The sequence below is a fragment of the Nymphaea colorata genome, chromosome 1 (genome assembly GCF_008831285.2).
Source record: "Nymphaea colorata isolate Beijing-Zhang1983 chromosome 1, ASM883128v2, whole genome shotgun sequence".
Taxonomy (NCBI): Eukaryota; Viridiplantae; Streptophyta; class Magnoliopsida; order Nymphaeales; family Nymphaeaceae; genus Nymphaea; species Nymphaea colorata.
Genome location: NC_045138.2, coordinates 27,939,413 through 27,961,150, shown reverse-complemented (window position 1 = coordinate 27,961,150; position 21,738 = coordinate 27,939,413). Strand labels below are relative to the sequence as shown.

Here is a 21,738-nt window from a genome sequence, read left to right as displayed (position 1 = left end):
GTGATGTTCTAAATCAGCCATTTTTTTGTTATGCTTATTCTGCGGTAAATTTTTTGGCAATGTCTAGTTTCTGATTCTCAATTTAAATCAGATGCACTTACAGCCCTTAACTGGCGAAAGTAGCGACTTACTTTTGCCGATATATAGACATTATTGGACAGGGATAATAATCAACCAACTTAACTGCACATATCTAAATTAGCTTCTTTAGTCCGATATAAAAATGAATTTTTTGTCCAAGCATGGAACTGGATGAACACATAATTTGCCATTTCAATTCATTCCTGCACAGTGCATGCCATTCCATCCCTTCCCCTCCTTCCAACCCACCTCCTCTGCCACTCGCATTAATTATTGTTTGAACCCCCCGTGACCCCCATAGCAATTCACTCATGTCCAAGATATAGGGCATTGTGTATCTTGGATGGAGATGGTCTGTGTTGTTTCTGGATTTGTATCCATGATTCTGTAAGTTTCAATTCAGCAATTCTTTCTGTGTTGTATCCACATGTCGTTTGTCTAAGGTTGAGTGGTAGGTCTGTAGTTATATTCGTCTATGTACATATGTGATTCTTGATTCATTTGGAATAAGAGGGAAGGAGGCCCATCACCAGCAGCCTTGCACCGGAACCCGCCGTGAATTTTGTCAAACACTTGAGTCTCACTTCTTCAGCAGCCTGAAATTTTGCTCTCACCTTTTCATTAAGCTGTACGAGAATGTCACTCTCTATCCATCTTGGGTTTGCATGAACAAAAGGCTAACGAGGAAATGAAGAGGAAGTCGTGCGTTAAGTGGTTAATGGGTGATGTACTAAATTCTTTCACCAAATGGCTTGTCATACGCATCGAAGCAGCAATATGATGTCCATCACATTGATGGATTAAGTTGATGCTACAGAAACAATTCTTCGTGAGTGGGAATTAAAGGCATAGACTGTGGCCCCCGGAACTATTGTTGATTACCTTGCAGAAGGATACGAAAAGGGATCCATGCCGAACAAAGCTGTTGATGAACTTGTCGTCGTCCTTGAGTGAGTATAGCATTCTGCCCTGTCATGAGATCGAAGAGGACGACTCCGAAGCTATAAACATCGCTCTTCTCCCTAAGTTCGTTTGTTGTGTAATACATGAAAAAGCAAAATTAAAAGCTTGAGAGACACAGATTAGCAATACTGCAGTCTGGATGGAAAGAAACATGATGTGCATCTAAATATGGGCTCGCCGCTTTTGCGGAATACAATTTAAAGTTTAAACCGTCGTGGCCCCAATGTCGAGCAATTACCTGCACATGTGTACAAGCATTCCCGTTCCGAGAGAGAGAAGTAAGATGCCTATCTTCTTTTATGATAAGAGAAATGGTTCATGAAAACAAAGCAGAATTTGCAGAATAACACCTGCTATTCTCATCATAGAAAATGACGCTCTCACTCTCGTGCCTGCTTTTGGATATATCACGGGATGAAATTCAACATTCATTAACACTGGAACTCATATACAACATAGATTAATTATACATTTCCCAATCAGACTGGCTATTGTCTTCTAAATAGAGATATTACTTTTTTATGACGCAATATAAACATAATTTTAAGATAAGCAAAACAAGGAAGTACGTCAAACCAAAATCAACTCAGCTGATAGCCCTTGCAGGCCCAAATTGACATACAGACACAAGCTAAGTTTCCAATTACGGTAAATAAATGTATAATCTACATCTACAACTAAGACGTCTGACAGGAGCTGCAACCAAATGAATATATTGTGCTGAAGGTATATATATGCAAAGCAAAATCAATTTGGTGCATTCTGGAAAGATATCCTTTTACTTCTGTTTATAGCAAACACTGAATCACATTCATTGCATTTGTAAATTAAAGATATTCTAGATATACTCAATATGTTTCTGGTTGGCTGTAGACAGAATGGGGGCAGTTCGTAGCTAGTACGCGCATTTGTTACAGTATCAGTGGATTGGTGGGATAACTATCTGAAAAATTAGTGTTGGAAATGGCTCGTCTATGATAAAATTGGCAAAGGGGATTCGAGCAGGTTCAGTTACAGAATCTGGCTCTTTTCATCTTTACTCAAGACCAGAGAGTTCCTTTTCCATGACATCAAAATTTTCTATGTTTTTCAAAAGGGAAGGGAAGCTAAATCAACACTTGTATTTCTGTTGTAGAGTTGAACTCAAGGGTCTCTGTAGATAGGCGTTAAAGTATATACAAGCGACAAATTTGTAGCAGGAAATTTTAACATAGTCAGGATCTATGTATCCAGGTGTTGCAGCAACTACAGTTGGCAAGTCCAATATCTCATCTGCGACGCGGATCTTTGACAGGCCAAAGTCTGCAATCTTTGCTTCCAATCTGTCGTTTAAGAGGATGTTTCTCGTCTTCACATCCCGGTGTATTATTGGTGGTTTGCGTCCTACATGCATATATTATAGTCCTGCATTCCAGAAACACCAAAATAAATACTTAAACAAACAATGGCAAGGGCTACAAAATAGAAGTAGTTCGGAGTGTGAACCGGTTGCAAAATTATGAGCTATTTGCAGTCTTCGTCTTCAAATTCAATATTTCTGACGTTTCTGATCTTGATCGTCGAATTCAATTCAATATTAATTGAATTTAAATACGGATATGAGAATGTATTTTAAGTCAATGAAATGGATTTAAATCAGATCCACGACAGAATGTATCCCATCTATTTACATCCTAATGTTAATCGTAACAGGGTTCCTCAGCATCGATTGCGGTCTCCGGGACTCTTCAGACTATTAACAGTGATACCAGTCTCTACTACGTCTCAGACAATGAATTCATAAACAGCGGACTGAACAAGCAAATTGATGCTGCACTCAATGGCATGAAAGATATCCACCGGACAAAGAGAAATAAATTGGAAAGCCGATCCCAATTTTGAATTACAATCGTTCTCCCTTTTATACAACAAAAATTGAGAACGTTTCAGCAATTGCCTTAAATAAAAAGGAACGTTAGTTCAACATTCAAAAAATTGATTGACGCACTTTCCTTATTCATTTAATTAAAGAATAAGGCAATTGATCTCTCAACGACATTTTATCATAGAGCGAATGTATTGTTGCTGAATGAATGAATTTGCAGAAATGCTCAAGTTATTTTTCCCCGTATTGAACGGTAACTTTTGGAACCAGATGATGTGCCGATCCCACAAAATAAGAGTTGAAGGAAGAGGCCGCACTTTCTCATATGCAGAAATTTTGCAGATCACCAATGGCTTTCAGAAAGCAATAGGCAAAGGCGGATATGGTGGCATTTATAAAAAAAGCCCTTGTTTGAATCATGTCATCTTAGAGAACGTGCAAATCGCAGTGTCATTTCCTTTCCACATTGTCCATGTAAGCTAAAAAAATGTTTTTAATTTTACCCGAAACTAAAGGGCACCATTGCCATTTCCTTTTTCTTGTGTAACACTTTAACAAGAACTGGAAGAAATTGATTTGGCAAACACGGGACGTGGATTAATGAAGTGGATTACAAAACAGAAATCATATCATAGTTGTTTTGAAGTAAACATACAGCAGAGATATGGTCTACCTTAACTTTTGCTTTGTTACAGAAGTACGCCTTGTCTAAAAAGCCTCTTAAGTGAGCAACAGGGGAGCACTTAGAGAGTCCAAGGACACAATAAAGTTGATGCTATAGAAACGATTCTTCGTGGTGCTGAAAGCCATTGACTATGGCCTTACCTTGCTGAAGGATGAGAAAGAGAATCCATGTCCAAGAGAGCTGCACCAGTTGATAGCAATCCGGAGTCAAATTCCTTAGATTGCTTTTTGCTATGCAACTGGTGGTCAGTCTCCATATCTATAGCCTCCTCCAGTTCTCTCACAATTTCAGTCATGGTAGGCCGCGTGATCCCTTTCTCTGCGGTGCATGAAATTGCCGTTTCTGCGACTTTCCATACCGAGTTGATATCATATTGGCCCTGCAACCGAGGATCTACTATGCTGGCAACATCTCCGCTCATGATTTTGGGCATCGCAAAGTCGATATTATGAACTCTCTGCGATCCTTGAATGAGTACAGCATTCTGGCCTGTTATCAGCTCAAACAGGACGACTCCAAAGCTATAAACATCGCTTTTCTCTGTAAGTCTGCTTTTAGAATAATACCTGGAATAGCAAAAGGCCAATCATTTGCGGGGACTTGGATAGCAAGAAACACAGTATGCATCTAAATATGGACTATCTGCTTTTGAAGAATATCATTCAGACTATTGTGCCTTTCTAGCATTTATCAATTAAAAAATCCTCCATATATTCAGAATGGGGCAGTTCGTAGCTAGTTACGGTACTTATCAGTGGATTGGGTGGGTGTAACAATATGAAAAATGAAAACTACTGCTGGCAAAGGTTGGGAGATGGCGAAGCTGATAGCAGTGGCGATCGAATCAAATCTGACTCATTTTCATCTTTAGTCAAGGCCCCAGAGCGTCCCGTTCCACAAGATCAAAGTCTTTCTCTATCCTTAGAAGGTAGGGGAAGCTAATTTTAGAATTTTTCTGTATGCTGAGATGATCTCAAGGTCTCTACAGATAGATGTTCAATATAAACGAGACAAATTTGTAGTAGAATGTTGGACATACTCAGGGTCTATGTATCCAGGTGTTCCAGCAACTACAGTTGTTATATGCGATGTCTCTTCTGTGATGCGCATCTTGGACAGGCCAAAGTCTGCAATCTTGGCTTCCAATTTTTCATTTAAGAGGATGTTTTTTGTCTTGACGTCTCTGTGTATTATTGGTGGTCTACATCCGTTGTGCAGATACTCCAATCCTGCGCTCCAACAACTTCACAGTAAATATTTAAATCGAACATATAATGAGAAGTGCTACAAAATGGGATCCGGCTCTGAAAGCGAACCCGTTGCGACGCTGTGAGCGATTTGCAACCTTTGTCTCCAGTTCAACATATCTGATGTTTCTATTTCATCTGAAAAAGGGGTCCAAGTTCAAGTTAGATATCATGCTTTACACAATCTATAACACACACACGTTTGCGTGTGTGTGTGTCTGTGTCGGCTTCCTGCCTAATTTTTCCATCTGTGTTGTTCTCCACCCAACTCTCGTCGGACGGTTGATTCTGTTATATATTTTGGCTTACTTTAACTTAACCGAATTCGTTTTCTTCTCTCTGTCTTTTTCTCGCCCCCCCTCCCAGATGGAAGCTGTGAGTGCTTTAAGAGGAAAATGTATACCTGAGAGTAGCACCTGCAGATCTCCTTTCTTCATGTATTCATAGATTAGGATCATTTTCTGATCTTCATCACAGAACCCAATAAAAGATACCAAACACTTGTGGTGAACTTTCATTAACAGCTCAACCTGAAATAAGATTCAAACGGTGACCACCATGTACTTCTTGTTGTCACATAAAAACAAAGCAAATGCCTTTTTGTCACAAATTAACCTCGGCAGTGTACTCTTTGATTCCTTGTGAAAATCTTCCAGTCATTAGTTTAACTGCTACTTCTTGGCCATCCCGGAGTTGGCCATAAAAGACGGTGCAGGATCCGCCTTTGCCTATTACTCTCTCAAAGTTGTTGGTGATTTCCACTACTTCATCGTAAGTGAAGGTGCAAATTTTTCCACTAGCTCTTGAATTCCGCTCTTGATTGTTGTCTACATCATGAAAAGTAACAGTTAACTTTAATATACATATGGGAGAAGCAATTACACTCTTAATTTTCATTCTTCAGGGAACTGCTTAAGATTTATAGGCACATCATTGAAGGTGGAGACAGACCTTGCAGTTTTCTCTTTGAGTTGATTGTGATGAATACCAATAATACTACTATAGCCGCCACAACTGACGAAGACACCACTGAGAATGTAAGTATCCGATTTCTCTTCTTACTACTCGCTTTTCCTTGGTAGCAGGGATCTTGCTGGCATAGGTGGGGATTGTTGCCGATCCTTGGAAAAAAGCGCGGCCAAAAAGGCAAAGAGTGTTTTTTAAGAGAGAAGTTAGGAAAAAGAAAGGGGAAAAGTTAAAAAGAAAAATATCCAACCTCAATGTCAGTTCCCCATTTGCCGCCTTTTGTTGCAAACCACTTGGAATTGATCCTGACAAATTATTGCTTGACAAATCTCTGAATTCATGAAACAAAAAAAAAATCATGTAACTGAGAAAAACTGTTAATTGACCACCTCGACCGTAGTATTAAAGAAATGAACTCACAAGAGGGATAAATATGGCAGATTTTCTAGAAAGGATGGCAACAATCCTTCAATTCTGTTCCCTGATAAGTTCCTAATTGATAGATCGTAGATGAGGAACAATTATGAGAAGGATGGGATTACTTAAGAAAAGGAAAAAGTTCCAAGCCGAGATACTTTGCCTGTTCATACACTTACAATGCTCGGAGTGCCGTTAACTGGGAAAGATAGCTGGCAACTGCACCACTAAGTCCGCCATTAGACAGATCCCTGCAAATAACAAAATTTTGCAAGCTCACCATTGAAGGTCGGACCAAATGATCACATGTCAACCACCAAGCTTGCTTCGTTGCAAGTGGTAATCAACTATATGTGGATTATTTAGTGGATCAAACTGTTGTCTGTGTGTAAATGTGTGGAATTAAACACTTACAGGGATTCTATTCTTGGAGATGATGGATTGTCAAAGTTGCAGGACAAGCCTTCCCAAGGAGCATCCGTAGGTAAACAAGGATCCGCATTCCAATTCTTCTCTATTTTGTAGTAGTCTTTCACAGCCTTGATAGCAGCAACTGCCAATAAAGTACATAATGTGTAAGAGAAGGGAAATGGGAGCAGCAGCTAGGTCACTGCAATTGGGACTTGGTGGCGGAATGTTTATGAAAGAGGGCCTAGCTAGTAATTAGTCAGAATACTTGTCAAATAGAAGTTAGCATATCAAGCTTCAGAACAAAAACTTAGAAAAATTAATTGACATAGATAAAAACAAACCGGCAAAGAACAACTCTTGAGCAAACATTACCATCTTGAGGAAGAGTTGCAGCCCCGCTGGGATGGACGAACCTGAAAACCTCATAGGCGTTGAGAATGGGGCCGTAGTCAGAACCGTTGTTTGCCTCCACCGTAAAAGAGTACTGGCTATACTGCTGCGGCAACTTTGTGAAGATGGCCATAATGTCACGGTACTCCAGAGCGATGGGCCCGTACCAGTCATCACCGTTCAGCTTTATGGTCAAATTCCTGTGGCCCGTGGGCGGCAGTACCTCGGCAAAGTAGAATACCCAATGGTAGGAATCGTCTGGCTTACCTGAAAAAGTTATAGGTATGGGGCTGGAAGAGTTTACTGCGGTTCGCATTACGGTAAAGGGCGGGTAGAACCGAGGGTACAGCTCCGGCTTTAGAGCCATGTTGGTGCTGATGCGGGTGCCGTTTTTGGCAGAGTCAGGGCTCCATATTCTGTCAAATTTATCGTCAGGGTACCTGTAGAATATAAACTTTAATATACCGATCCTGGATGGCAACTGAAGCAGAAATGGTTTGTATAGGGCTTTGTATGGTTATAGATATTAGAACTCAAAGAGAAGATAATAGATTTATCGATGAAATCAAGTATGCCTTATTTGTAGAAAAAGTATTTTGTTATTGGGGAACAAATAATATACCTTTAATGTCCAATCAAGATAAACTAGGACAGAAATTAAGTAGGTGTGCGTGTGTGCTCAAGCAATCTCATTTTGGATCTTAGAAAAACAAAAATACTTACAATCAAGCTAATTTGAGAATATATGTGTGTGTATATATATATAGTTAAATGTTTGATTTATGATGAACAACAACTCCCTATTCTTTCGAAGAAAATGAAAAGAGAGACTGAGATGGAAGTTGCTTAATTAGTTACCTCACGGGTTCCCTTCCTCCAACGTCTATTCTCTGGAAGGTAACAAGTGAAGATGTGGCATTCACCTTATAACCATCGGCACCAGTGAGCGGACGGAGCTCCAAGCCAGAAATGAAGGGCACGCCCGTCGAAGTGTTAACGAGGCAAACGCTCATGTTTCCGGTTACTGCACTGCCGAAAATCTCGGTCCGATACATTTGAGTTGCATTCTGTAACGTGACGGTCTCCCAAAGATCAACTCCAAGGTAGAGTTTGAAACTCGGGGACATGTTTGATCCATCATAGTTGCCGTATATGAAGGATGCTCGGACGAGATAGTTGGTGCCCTGGGTCACTGGCAGACCATAGCAATTCCTCTTGTGATCGGGGAAGTATCTAAGCGTCTGGTAGATCTTTGGCAGATTAATGTTGGGGAGTTGCTTGATGATCCCATTGTTTATGAATTTACTATCAGCGACGTAATCGAGATTGATTTCACTTTTGTAGGTTGAATTAGCCGGCAGCCCACAATCGATGTTGAGGAAACCTGGTGCAGCAGAAGTTTGATATGTCAGACAATTATAAAAGAGGAATTAATATTTCATTAACTAGGCATGCATTTCGTCAAGATTAGGGTCAGAAATCCAGTTCAATCTACTAACCTGGATTTAATTTATTCACATTAAGTGTGGATCTATGTTTTGTTTGTTGTTTTACGTAAGCACCTCTAAAATTATGGAGTCATCTCACTTTTCTGATACTGAGATGGATCGTTGGTGTTTCACTTTCTGTCGTGAAATTGAATTAGATATTCTATTTTGATCAGCCTGTACCTGATGCACTGGATTGATATGATAGGGGAAACACTCTATGAGTGTTCTACAATGAGAGTGATTTATGAATATGCTTTATTGATTGAGGCAGATTTATGGACACCTTCTGCTCCAATCTTTAAAGTAAAAAAAAAAAAAAAAGAAAGAAAAATAAAAAGAGAAGTGCGACTATATGCACATGATTGCCAACTAATTGCAGAAAAAACAAGTGATTACATTTTAAAAAGGTTAATCATCTTGAGGCGTTTTTCAAAATTTCAATGCATGAACTCCATATATAAATTCTCTACGGTCTAAGTTGAACGCTTTGATGTACTCTAAAATTAATTTACTCCAATGAAGTAGATGATATTTCGTTTGTTGGGCTTTCGATCCTTATAAAGAACTTAAAAAAAACAAGTCAATTTCTAGGTTCGCACAATGAAAGGCTGCATATGTAAGCTTAGAGATTTCTGAAAAAAAAAATGAAAATCCAGGACAAGCCTTTTGCAAATTAGGTTTGATGGGATCTAGTTCACCCACGTTGTTATCTTTGTATAACGTACTGCGGGATGCTCGCCAAATTTATTGACAAAATTAGAAAGAGAAGGAAGACTGACTTAATTGAGGCATCGAGAGAGGAGCATCAAAAAGAACAAAGTACCTTGTTGAGCAGCGGCCAGGAGCTGAGCAGAAGCAGCAGAATATAAAAGCCAAAGCAAGAAGCCACATAGGTTGCTCATGGTGTTAATTAGCCCTCAGTACTGCAGCTTCTTCCACCCTACTTTAAACCCCTCCTACCTTGGGAGCGTGCTGCCATAGACGTTCCAAAAGAGGGAGACTGAATGGGATGTGGAACAAGTCGGTCATGCTAACGTTGAATTGTGGTGGAACACATCCAACCCGTACTTGTCCATATATACGGGTTCTAGAAAGCTAAAGGTTTAATACAAAAATTTTGAAAAATATGACCCCACATGTTCGGGGCCGTTTGGAAGCCACTTCAAAACCTGGTTTTGGAGACAAAACTACTAAGCCATTTTCTTTTTCTTAATGTATTTTGTTGACGAGAAAAAGCATGGGCATTCACCTACCAGCATTTCCACATGAAGATGAAAAACCTGGTTTGATTTTAAAATTGTCTGATCTGGAATTTCATTTGCAACGTTGATAAAAGTGTTACTTCTTCACGTCGCCAAGATACAAGTTTGTCATGTAGCTTGATATTTCCCTTTCGTTGGCACTTTGCAGAATAACCGACATCACTAACTTTTTCACTACGCCTGATGTATGCCACACAAATTTTCCTATCAAAAAGCTTTGGCGCATTATTTGAGTAATTTAAGACGGAGAAACTGGTTCCCAGTTTGTGATTCATGAGATAACTAATCATCCTCCAAAATCTTCATGAGCTGCCACATTTTTAAAGATAATTGAGATAAGACGAGATGGATTTCTAAGGGGGAAATTTCATCATCCCTTGATTCATGATAAAAATCACCCATATAAAAGTTGAGGCAGGGCTGACTTTCGAGAGATGCCGTTCACCCTTTGGAACACAAGCATCACGATAACAGAACCTTAGCTAAACGCGAGTTTGACCATTATCTCATAGTGGACACAGTCACACAACGGAATCCTAATTATATGGGGAAAAAAAAAGTAGAATTAGGACGATAGCGTACGAGCACCATATTCTCAGTGGTTTCAGCAGATCTTTAATCAGTTGCCTTCCAGTGAAGCAGCAAATTCTTTTTTAAGCGAGCGAGTGAGAGAGAGCAAGAGAGAGAGAGAGAGACAGTACAGTGGGGAGGGATGAAAGGGGTGTCCTTACCTTTTTGGGCAGTAGCTAGGAGCAGAGTAGAGGAGTGGCAGAGCAGAAGGAAGATACCAAAAGAGTTTATCATCATGAACATCGGCAGCATCAGATGCTGTTTCTCTGATACCTTTCCTGTATGAACAGAGGTAACATCTTATAACTGACAGCCATTGGCGGCTAACATCTTATAACTGAGAGCCATCGACAACAGCTTGGATCAAGTCAAATGAGTTTTAAAAGATGGTTGGATAGATGTCGCCATTCCGAGCGCCGCACGCAACTCGTTCTTCTTGATTTAACTTCGTCACATGGCTGTCCGGGGCATCTCTCTCTCTCTCTCTCTTTCTCTGTATGTGTGTTTCAGATGGAAGATGTGACTGCTTTAAGAGGAAAATGGATACCTGAGAGCAGCATCTGTAGATCTCCTTTCTTCCTGTACTCATAGACCAGAATCATTTTCTGATCTTCATCACATAACTCAAGAAAGGACACTAATGACTTGTGGTGAACTTTCATCAACAATTCGACCTGAAATAAGATCCAAATAATGACCATGTACTCCTCTTTGTCACATACAAACAAACGAATGCCTTTCTCTGGCACAAATTAACTTCGTCAGTGAACTCCTTGATTCCTTGCGAAAATATTCCAGTCATTAATTTAACTGCAACTTGTTGGCCATCCCGAAGTCGGCCACAAAAGAGAGTGCAGGATCCCCCATTACCTATTACTCTCTCAAAGTTGTGGGTGATTTCCACTACTTCATCATAAAACAAAGTGCAGATTATTCCACTAGCTCTTGAATTCCCTCTCTTGATTGTTGCGTTCATCATATTCATGATTCTACTTCAACAACGTTTGGACCTACATCATCCTGGCCTGTTTCCCCTTGGTATTCAACAAAGAATATAAAATCATCTCTTATTTCACAACATGGCATCGCACTTATGTGGTAAACTTCATAGTTAATATATCGTTCTATCTAAAATAATTTCAAAGAATCAAGATATTTGCAAAATGAATGTTAACTACGTCTAAAAAAAAGGAGAAGAAACATCAACTACGTCTAAAATGAATGGTATACTTCTGTTACACCAGAGATGAGCTTAGTTAAGTCGTTTGAGCTCTAAATTGAGTTTGTTTCACACTAAATTGAGATTTGGTAAGAAGGTTTGTGAGTGAGCCCTGACCACCAAACTTTACAAGGACAACAGTCTTTAATTTGACAGATTTCCTATTTTTCTCTTATGTTCACCACCTTTGGTGGTAAAGTTTGATGTGACAACATGAAGGTACAAGAGATATTTAAAGGATAATGCTTAAGGAGAGACTAGAATATCTTGATTTCTTTACAAGAAGGTACAAGAGATATTTAAAGAAAGAAACAAGAGATAATGTCTATATCCCATACAACTGGCAAGTAACAACTTGCTAAAGATAAAGAAAGAATTGTTATCGCTACTCTTATAATTGAGGGATTTGCAATCCATGGAGATAAGTAACCCCAACAGCTAAAACTATGGAACCATCTTTAAAAACTCATTAACTATTTCCAAGCTGTCGTCAATGGCTCTCTGTTATGAGATGTTAGTAGTCAATGGCTCACAGTTATAAGATGTTAGTCGTCTCTGTTCACACAGGAAAGGTCGCAGATAAACAACATCTGGTGCTGCCAATGTCTATGATGATCAACCCTTTTGGACCAGTTGAGAATAGACATGTTGTAATCACATTGCATGTAATTCTCATGCTATACATCCATATCAGATCTATGTCATTGATTATGTTAACATTTGTGATCATTGAAGGTTTAGCTAATTTTATTATAGCGAAAGCTGCTTTGGTTCTATGTTGATATGGTCATGGACAAGATTGGTGAAAATGACGTTTAATAAGATAGCAATTATGAGCTCTTAAGGTTTTGTGTAATGTCTGAATGTATAAAGACATATTTGGCTTAAGTGAGAGATTGTAAGATCATTTGGTGGACCGGCATATGTCTATGAGGAATTTCAGACATATGGCTGTCTTAAAGTAAATATCTGCTTAAGTGATTACATTTTGGGATATTACGTCACTTTAGAGGGTATGGGGTAATTTTGAAATGTATAAATACCAGTACGCAATTACAGACTCTTTGATGGGTGAAATCCGTAATTGTCCTCATTATAAAATGGTAGTGGTCCTTGGGGTCGTGTGTACAGTTGCTTTTGGTTTCTAGGGATTTCTTTTCCCCATTTGAGAGAGACTTGACGCGCATTGCACGTACCCTGGAAGACCTTGCTGCGATCTTCCCATGCACCAGATCAGATGAATTCAGGTACGCTTCCGCTTCAGTTTAAGGTTTTGTTTAATTCAATGATTTAGCATGAGCATGATCTTGTTATTTATGGCATATCGTTTGTGTATGCATCAAGGGGAGAAATCCCAACACACCCTCCTTTAAACTCCTCCTTACTTGAGAAGTACGTACTGCCATAGAATTTCCCAAAGATGGAGACTGAATGGGATGTGGAACAGTCAGTCAAAGCTAGCAAATGTGAATTGTTGTGCAATACATTCAACCCGTCTTGGACGATGATGGTAGACCTGGACTTTTTCGAGCTTGTGGATAAACACGCGACTGGAACAATAAAAGGAGAAACTTGTTTACAGTAACATACACAAATCTGTCTCCTCAAAGTTGTGAGAGTGAGTTGCGTGCACCACATGTGCTTTTAGGCCGATGTTTGAGATATTCAAAGAGTGCTCTATGGTGCTGCCGATGTCTACGATGATCAACCCTTCTGGTATCTTCCTTATGCTCTGCCACTCCTTTACTCTGTTCCTAGTTGCTGCCCAGGAAGGTAAGAACGCCCCTCCCATCCCTCCCACTGTGTCGACTAGAACTTCATCAAACTCTCTCCCTCTCCCCTTGCTTATAAAGAATTTGCTGCTTCACCGAAAGGCCAAGTGATCTTCCGAAGCCACTGGCGAGCGCTAGGGGTGGGTATCGGGCCGGGCCGGCCCGACCCGTTTAGACCTGGCCCGGGTCGGCCCGATAATATTGACGGGCCGGGCCGGGTACCAGGCCAGGTCCACCATACCAAGGCCCAGCCCGACTCGTTTTGCCGGGCCGTCGGGCTGGGTCGGGCCTTGAAAAAAATCCGATATCAAGCTTGGTTTTTCATAAACAGCAATATCAGGCGCAGTGAACTTTGATTGAGAAATTTATAGAGCTATTGGATATTCAGACTTCAGAACAGTCACCAAAGGCAATTAAATAACCTTAATTTACCCAAAAAAGGTAACCTAAATAACCTGACTTGTGGGGTCTAGGGAAGGAAACTTCTCCATTTCTGAGGCAGTAAAAGAAAAAAGAGACACCACGATAAAACAAAAAACATATAAATTAATTTCAAGATTAGCACAAATAACCAGAACTTAAAGTTCTGGAAAAATGGAAAGAAAAAACTGCACAGTGTAACATCTATTTGATCCATTATACAAATTATATATTTCCATGTTATAACGAGGATATCACCTGTAAAACACCAAGCCAACGTATATGCCTTATGTTGACCCCATAAGTCAAATTATTAAGCCCATGAAAGTATCCACCTAAAATCAAACATATATCACTAAGTAGTTAGCCTTCTGTGTAGCAGCAGGTTTGTTGGATGCATTCTGCATGTCATTTATATGCCAACTGAGTTGCAGAAAATAACACATAGAATAAAGAAACCAGTGCGCAGCCAAAAAAGTAACAGAAGCAGAACTCTTAGCCTAACCAATAAACTGAATGAAATAACTAGCTCTAGCTAGATCTCTTCCATCAAAACTTTCAGTACAGCATAACAATGTCACCCTTGATGTATAATAAAGGAGAACACGTGTTTGTTAACAAACATAGAAAAACCATGAAATACACCCTATCAAACATCGATGTATAGATCCTGTAAACTGCAATAATGTTCAACATAGTTTAAGTTTGACATGAACTTCAAGACTCTGCACAAGATATTATACAAAGATGTCACACCCATATCTGAGAGCAACAAAAAAATGCAAAGAAATGATAACGTCAGTCGTCAGTAGAGAATTCATGGTTGTAGCTTGAAATGTCCACCTGCAATTTAACATGAAAAAGAAATGGTAATAAAAATTAACATGTGCTTGTCAACATAGAATACGAAACATTAATTAGAAAAATTACCATAATAAGCATGCACTCGATTAACATTCCTCGTCATAATGGTGCTCTGCATCATGAGAACTGTAACAAAGACACTTATTAATTTAAGCACACTATTAAGTTAATATGTATAAACTATGAAGCATGAACATCTTACCTTTCACACAAGTTGCTTGCATCACGAATCCAGCTTTGTGTGCAGATTAATGACTCTACATTTTCGGGAGCAGTTGAACTTCGATAATTATTAATAATTCTTCTCGATGTACTGAATGCAGATTCTGAAGCAACTGTAGATACAAGAATAGCTAACACATCTCGAGCCATCCTTGCTAAAGTAAAAAAGACTTTAGCAATCAAACCATGTACAACAATACATGTGACTAGAGGCAGGTCATCACATTAGAGAAAAAGTTTCATGAACTAGGTTCAGCATATAATAAGATACTAATTTCCAGTTTACTCACAATGATACATAAAGTTAGTTAAAGATGCTACTTAAATCATAAACTCAAAGCACGGTAGCCTTGACATAGATACTAATATAAGAAGACATTATATTTCATTCATCATACAATATAAATGTTAAAAATGAGATTAACTTTCCTCCAATACATTACTTCTCCAACCTGATAAGGTAGGGAAAAAACTGGAAAGAGTTCAAGAAGATTGACAAAAAGTGTTGTTCCTTAAACAGCTATGCTCTGCAAGTTAAAATGGTTCATCCAAAGAGATGGCATAAACAATTAGATTACAATAACCAAAGATCATGGGACAAAAACCAGTAAAACTATTGATGGTTTGATAATTGACACTATTTTAGGCCCTCAAAACTAAATGAATGAAATAATTTTACCTCAGTGGAATGAGATGGTGTTCCAAGCAGCACCAGCAACTTCTTTTGGAGTGAGTTTCCAGAAACCTGCAATATCACCTATGAGGTAGGTATAAATGATAGCAAAATTGAACTTGAGTTATTGAACATATATGTGCATGTGTGTGCTTCTCGAGATACAGAAAATTATATATGCAAGTCTGCGCTTCAATTGAGAAGGGAACATGCTGTAAAAACATGAATTCCAAACTTAGAAAACCATGATCCCGGACAAGCTGCAGCCTCCACCCCTCTCTTCAACTTTTTGAATCAGAAAATAAAATGTAAAGGAGAGGAAGATTCAGTAGTAACAGTAATCATCAAATGACAGAAGAGAGTGGACATTGTATAGCAGAAAAGCCATTAATATGACCATTAAGATGTTTAATCATGGACCATATTATGGCTGAACAAGCAACTTGTGCAACTATATGGAATTGTATGTATCGGTTTCACTCATTTTGTATTTCTGAGATGTGCATGTTTGCTGGGAAGGCAATAGTCAAAATTTTACATGACATCAATTTCTTCTATTTGCTCGTAAATGTGGAGTTTTAAACAAAGGCACCATAATGATGTCAGGTCTTGGCATTGTTCTATGCTGTTTCTTTCCCATATGTTTCACATTTTTATCTTAAAAAGGAAACAAGTTTTTCCCACAACCAAACAAAAAGACTAACCGATGGGCATCAGCCATCATCACCTCTGAAACATGCCCTCTTGGCCTCTTATTGAATCCTGCAATTGACACCGATTGGTAAAACAGGATTACTGATATGGAAGTAAGTCACTTCACAGCCAACTATAGAACGATCATCACTGATATGAAAGGATACAAAGATACAAAGAGTGACGAGAGAATGACAAAGCCCTAACTAAGTTTTGCAACTTGCAAGAGCAGCGTGTACCCCCAATCTGGGCGAAAGGCAATAACCCCTAATCCCCCATTATCCCTGTATCGTGTAAGAGTAGCATGTACCTTCAAAAGGGCGACAGTGGACAAGTGGCGGAGCGGCGAAGGGCGACGGTGGCCCAGTGGTGGTCTGGTGGAGCGGAGAGAGTGGCGGTGGTGGACTGGTTGAGTGGCTGGGTATCAGGGATTCAGGTATTGACTGTAGAACAGTGGAAACGGCTCTACGGCTCTGCGAGTCTGCCTCCCTCGAATCCTCGATGGACGATGGAAAACAGGAAAAGGAAAACCGAAAGCGAAAAGGGGAAAATGTGAAAGTGAAACAAGGGGAGCCGCGTGGGAAGATTGTTGACCTAATTTCCTAAAGGGCCGTCGGGCCGGGCCGGGCCAGAGAAGTGATAACCAGGCCCGGCCCGTTAAGATCTCGGGCCGGGCCGGGCTCACTAAAGTTCGGCCCGATAACCAAATTCCTCAGCCCAAACCCGGCCCAGCGGCGGCCCGGCCCGACGCCCAGGCCTAGCGAGCGCTAGTGTTCTAATTCTTTTTTTATTTTTTTCGTTATAATGGACAAACTGAGATCGAGCTAGGGTACTCCTAACGGCATCTCTGGAATGACCTGGATGACGAAATTCAGCCCTCAAAAATGTGTCTAGTCTGTCCCAATTTTCTTTAAAAAAATGAGGCAGACCATGTTTTCTTTTTTTGGAGGATGATTAGTGATCTCGGGACTCAAAAACTGCGAACCAGTTTCGAAATAATGTCTCCCAGCTTCTTGATAGGAAATACAGCCGTGAAACTTTGATTGATTTGACCGCCGTGCCGGTTGATCCTCCTTCGACTTCATAAGAGCGCCACATGGTAGTCATTCTTTTAGTTAAAAAATCTATATGGTATGGTTTTTAATAATTTTCCTATTTCTTAATTGTTTGGCATGTATATATAGTTTAATTGAATTTCGGCCTTGAGTTCAAATCTGGTTATAAGAATGTATTTTGCATGTGAAGCCGATTTTATCTAATAATTAGAATGGAGTTTCTTGATCAATTTTGATTAAATGAATCGAAATCAGATCGACGATAGGATCTTTTCCACTTATTCACATCTAGAGAGTGAGTTCAAGCCGAGTTGAGTCCGCTTGAACTCCACTCAAGTGTCTTGAAAGGAACTTGAAATTGGCTCGAACTTGAGTCCGTTCGAACTCGACTCTACTGGTTTAAGTTGTCGAGTTCATTTATTAACTCGAACGCAACTCGTTTAATAAACGAATCTAGTTTGAGTCAAGTTTATTGAGCGAGTTCGAGTCGATGTAGAGTTAACTCAGCTTCGGTGCACAGCCCGATTCACATCCTCACCACGACTTGTATATGAAGTCACTAACAAACGGGGAGTCAAAAAGGGTATAGTTTCCCAAACTTTAACTTTTTTTTGTCCTCATTCGTAAGTAACAGGGTTTCTCAGCATCGATTGCGGTGTCCCGGACGGTTCAACCTATACCAGTGACATCGGTCTCTATTACGTCTAAGACAATGAATTCATAGACAGCGGAGTCAACAAGCAAATTGATGCTGCTCCCAAAAAAATCCCGAAGATCTACCAGACGCTCAGATGTTTTCCTGATTACCAGAGAAATTGCTACGCGCTGCCAGTGGAACCCGGAACCAACTATTTGGTGCGAGCATACTTCATGCACGGCAATTATGACGGAGTGCTGGCAAGTAACGCTGCGCTCAGCTTCGACCTCTACCTGGGTGTTGATTTCTGGGACACCATCAAGTTGGACAACGCAACTCATATGTACTGGACGGAGTTTGGGAGCCGGGCGAACACGACGACCATGAGCGTATGCCTTGTGAAAACCACCGCCGCTGTCCCTTTCATCTCCGCTTTGGAGCTCCGACCTCTCCAACTCCCAGATCGTACCCGTAACCTCCTTTATAAGAAGTTTACTGACTCGGCGGAGCGACTGCAGAAATAAGGTAACTGCTCATTTTTTTGCTATTTTTTAAATTTTTTTTTTTAATTTAAAGGTGGTGGTTATAAGAGAGGCCACTCATCCTCCCTTCAGACGGCCTCTCTGGTTTTAGAAAGCATTAACAAACCAACTCACATTTGGCAATTGAAAAAACGAGCTATGGCCCCATTCTGAACGCGTTCGAGGTCTTCAAGGTGGTTCAGCCCAGTGGGTCGGCAACTCAAACCCAGGACGGTACGTAGCTTCTTTCTTGAAGCTTATATCACGAGAAAATCAGTACTGGACTTTTATAACATGACGAGGGTCATTGGTTGAAGTTATTAAATATATAGTTCCCATCCAGTAGCATATTTTCCATATAAATTCCGTTTTATTTTTACTTTCGGTTTCCTGTTCGCAGTTGACTCCATCAATAACATCAAAGATTTCTACGGGATAAAGAGAAATTGGAAAGCCGATCCTTGTTTGCCTCAGAAGGGATGGGTTGACTTGTAGCTGCCAGAATTCTTCAGCACCAAGAATAGTTTCTTTGTGAGAGTTCGTCTCCTTCTTCAAAAATGTTAATTTGGCTGGGCCAGGTTCTTGTTCACTATACCAATGTTCATGACATAAGGTTTCATTTGCAGGGACATTTCAAGTAGCAGGCTACATGGTCCAATTAGCAGCCACCTTGCTCTAAGTAGTTTGCGATTCAACGTCGCCATCATCATCATCACCCCTGCCACTCCTCGTCCTGTAGGAACCTGTCAAGAAACAACCTCGATGGAGAAAATCTATCTTTTTTACAAGAGCTGCCCAATTTGAACAATCCTGTAAGTATACTACTGCCCAAGAGGAATACGCTTTTGTCTAAGGCTGAGTAGTAGGCCTTTAAGATAATCAAAATAAAGCAAAAAAAGGAAGTACATCAGACCAAATCATTGCCCTTGGAAGCCCAAATTGACAATTTGACATATGAATGCAAGCAATCGTTCTAAATTTCCAATTAAGAAGAATAAATGTGTAATCCACATCTACAACTAAGACCTTGGTATTCTCAGTCAAGGATTACAGGTAGACTTGCGCATCGGGCTGGGCGGGGCCGGCCCAACCCTGTGAAACCCTGGCACCCGAGCACTGGCTGGCTCCGATACCCGATACCTAAGCCTGGACTTGGTCCGATTAAAATAAAAAACATTTTTAATATATTTTTTAAAAAATATAAAATAAAAAATTTTAATTATAAAATATATTTTTATAATTTATATTATTAAATAAAAATAATAAAAAAATAAAAAAATTATTAACCAGATTGAATCGAGCCCCATCAGGTCGAATCGAGCCCCATCAGGTCGAATCGAGCCCCATCTGACCGAATCGAGCTCCATCGGGCCGACCTGGGTCAGCTTTTTCGAGTTCAGATCCGGACCCAATCCGGTGGGCTCCGAGTACCTGTCCAGTGCCTGGGTCCATTGCTCAGACTTAATTACAGGAGCTGCAGCTAAATAAATGGTGCTGACTGCATATAGAAAGCAAAATCAATTTGGTGCATTTTAGAAAGATTTCTTTTTACTTCTGATTTATGGCAAAAAACTGTGAACCACATTCATAACATTTACAAATTAAAGATATTCCCAATATATTCAGTATGTTTCTGGTTGGCTGTAGACAGAATGAGGCAGTTCGTAGCTAGCATGCGCAGGTGCCTCTATTAGCTTATGGACAAACAGGCTATGGGAACAACAGGAAAACCGGGACGCCCTTAAATTAGGGCTGCACACGAGCTGAATCGAGATTGAGTTGAGTCAGCTTGAACTCGGCTCAGCTCAAAAAACTAGAACTGGACCATGAGTCGAGCTGACTTGATAATACAACGTCGAGCTCGAACTCGACTCGTTTAACTGGTTAAACTCATTTATGTTAAGCATATCTTATTTTTTTAACTTGTTAACATGTTTAACTTGATTAACTCATTAGTTGATACTTGTTTAACTGTTTTTTAATTATAATTCAACATTTATTATGTAGTTGAGTCGAGTTGAGTTCTTACAACTCAAACTCGGGTCGTTTAACATTTCAATGATACTCGTTTATATATGAGCAAAGTTCGAGTCTAAGTTTAGACTTACAAATTTGAATCAAGCTTGATCTGGCTGGACTCGTTGTGCAACCCCATCTCAAATTAATTGCCATGCGCCCTTTTTAATGTTATGCAAGTTATTCTGGTTGCTTCCCTACTTCTTGGGGATTAACTAACGTTCGGCTAAAAGTTTGTGAAGGCTTTTCTTTTTGCTTTTCAAAGGGCACAGCTTTGAGGGGAGAGATTTGAATATGTTACTTTAAATTTAAGTGCCCTTTTACTGTACACCAGCAAAAAGCTGGGTCCATTTTGTTTTTTTTCTGTTTCTGTAAATCTGTAATTCTGTTTTCCAAGGAATAGAAAAGCCATCCAAATGTCTTGAGCACGGAGTAGAAATAATCAAAGCCATCCATATGTTTTGAAACAAATATACAGTATTTTTGAACATGTATATTCAGAGAACACAGAGTTTCTTCTCATTGATTAGATCGTCTTCATGTAAAACTGTTCCCATTTCGTTCACTACTCGTGAGATAAATAAGGCTTCACGTCACCAACGTTTCTTCACATTTCTGAGCAAACGTCACCAAGTGCCAGGCAAGAAAGAGGGTTGGGAATCCTCCATCAAGCATTCTAAGAGAGAAACAGAAAGAATGATAGGGAGTTTTGAAGGGAAAAAAAAAAAAAGGAAAAAGAAAAAGAGGGGCAGCATGGGCCATGGCAGAACAATCATGATTTTCTTCATGAGCATATTAACCATGATTAAACAGCACCAAACTAATCCGATTAATGCACAATTTGTTAACTAGAACGGGCTCTGCAACTATGAGAAGACACAATGTGTCAGAACTCCTTTTCTCCAGTCGAACTACTTGGCTATATAATTTATGTCAATTGGTCACACTCACAAAGACGATTGATCTGAGAACGACAAGCGACTATTCCATGGTTTCTTTCCTTGTAGAAGGTTTCTTTGTGGCCCAGCTCTAAATGACTATTCTACACTTTCACTGGTGGAAGTCGACCTTAGAAATTCACCACAAATAATGAAGCAGAATTGATATTGGGCTCTCGACAACTCAAGTCAACTACGCGGATGGCAAATGATTAATATATTTCTGATTCAAGAAGAGATGAAAAAGAAAACACAAGAAGTTGGAAACGAATAGAAAATAGTGTACACTGGGAGGAAGAAAAAAGAAAATGCCCCTGCAGTCAGCCATGTGACGAAGCTATGGCCTTACTAGTGGATGGCGA

The 21,738-nt window shown here is 39.8% G+C and overlaps 1 protein-coding gene and 1 long non-coding RNA gene across 14 annotated transcripts in view; both read right to left on the bottom strand.

Annotated features, from left to right (window-relative positions):
- LOC116266321 (probable LRR receptor-like serine/threonine-protein kinase At1g05700) overlaps positions 1-10,996 on the bottom strand; it is a 34,562-nt gene extending 23,566 nt beyond the window's left edge. For 2 of the 13 annotated variants that reach the window (XM_050075869.1, XM_050075868.1), the window contains exons 1-12: positions 10,508-10,942; positions 7,883-8,408; positions 7,007-7,464; positions 6,638-6,776; positions 6,403-6,474; positions 6,227-6,298; positions 6,057-6,137; positions 5,792-5,961; positions 5,456-5,667; positions 5,244-5,370; positions 4,910-4,978; positions 4,633-4,822 (exon numbers count right to left, since the gene is read on the bottom strand). In XM_050075869.1, coding sequence (XP_049931826.1) covers positions 4,633-4,822; positions 4,910-4,978; positions 5,244-5,370; positions 5,456-5,667; positions 5,792-5,961; positions 6,057-6,137; positions 6,227-6,298; positions 6,403-6,474; positions 6,638-6,776; positions 7,007-7,464; positions 7,883-8,408; positions 10,508-10,598 — 2,207 coding nt within the window. In that variant the 5' untranslated portion in view covers positions 10,599-10,942. Of the gene's footprint in view, positions 1-2,141; positions 2,449-3,414; positions 4,160-4,632; positions 4,823-4,909; positions 4,979-5,243; positions 5,371-5,455; positions 5,668-5,791; positions 5,962-6,056; positions 6,138-6,226; positions 6,299-6,402; positions 6,475-6,637; positions 6,777-7,006; positions 7,465-7,882; positions 8,409-9,337; positions 9,515-10,507 lie in introns of those variants that run through there. The other 11 variants (XM_050075874.1, XM_050075873.1, XM_031647494.2 and 8 more) reach the window with 10 other exon arrangements.
- A 3,399-nt stretch (positions 10,997-14,395) lies between these two features.
- On the bottom strand, positions 14,396-14,951 carry LOC126409704 (uncharacterized). Its single transcript, XR_007572305.1, has 3 exons — positions 14,824-14,951; positions 14,688-14,747; positions 14,396-14,600 (listed from the first exon to the last, which is right to left on the bottom strand). It is a non-coding gene; the product is annotated as an uncharacterized LOC126409704 (long non-coding RNA).
- Between the last annotated feature and the right edge of the window lie 6,787 nt (positions 14,952-21,738).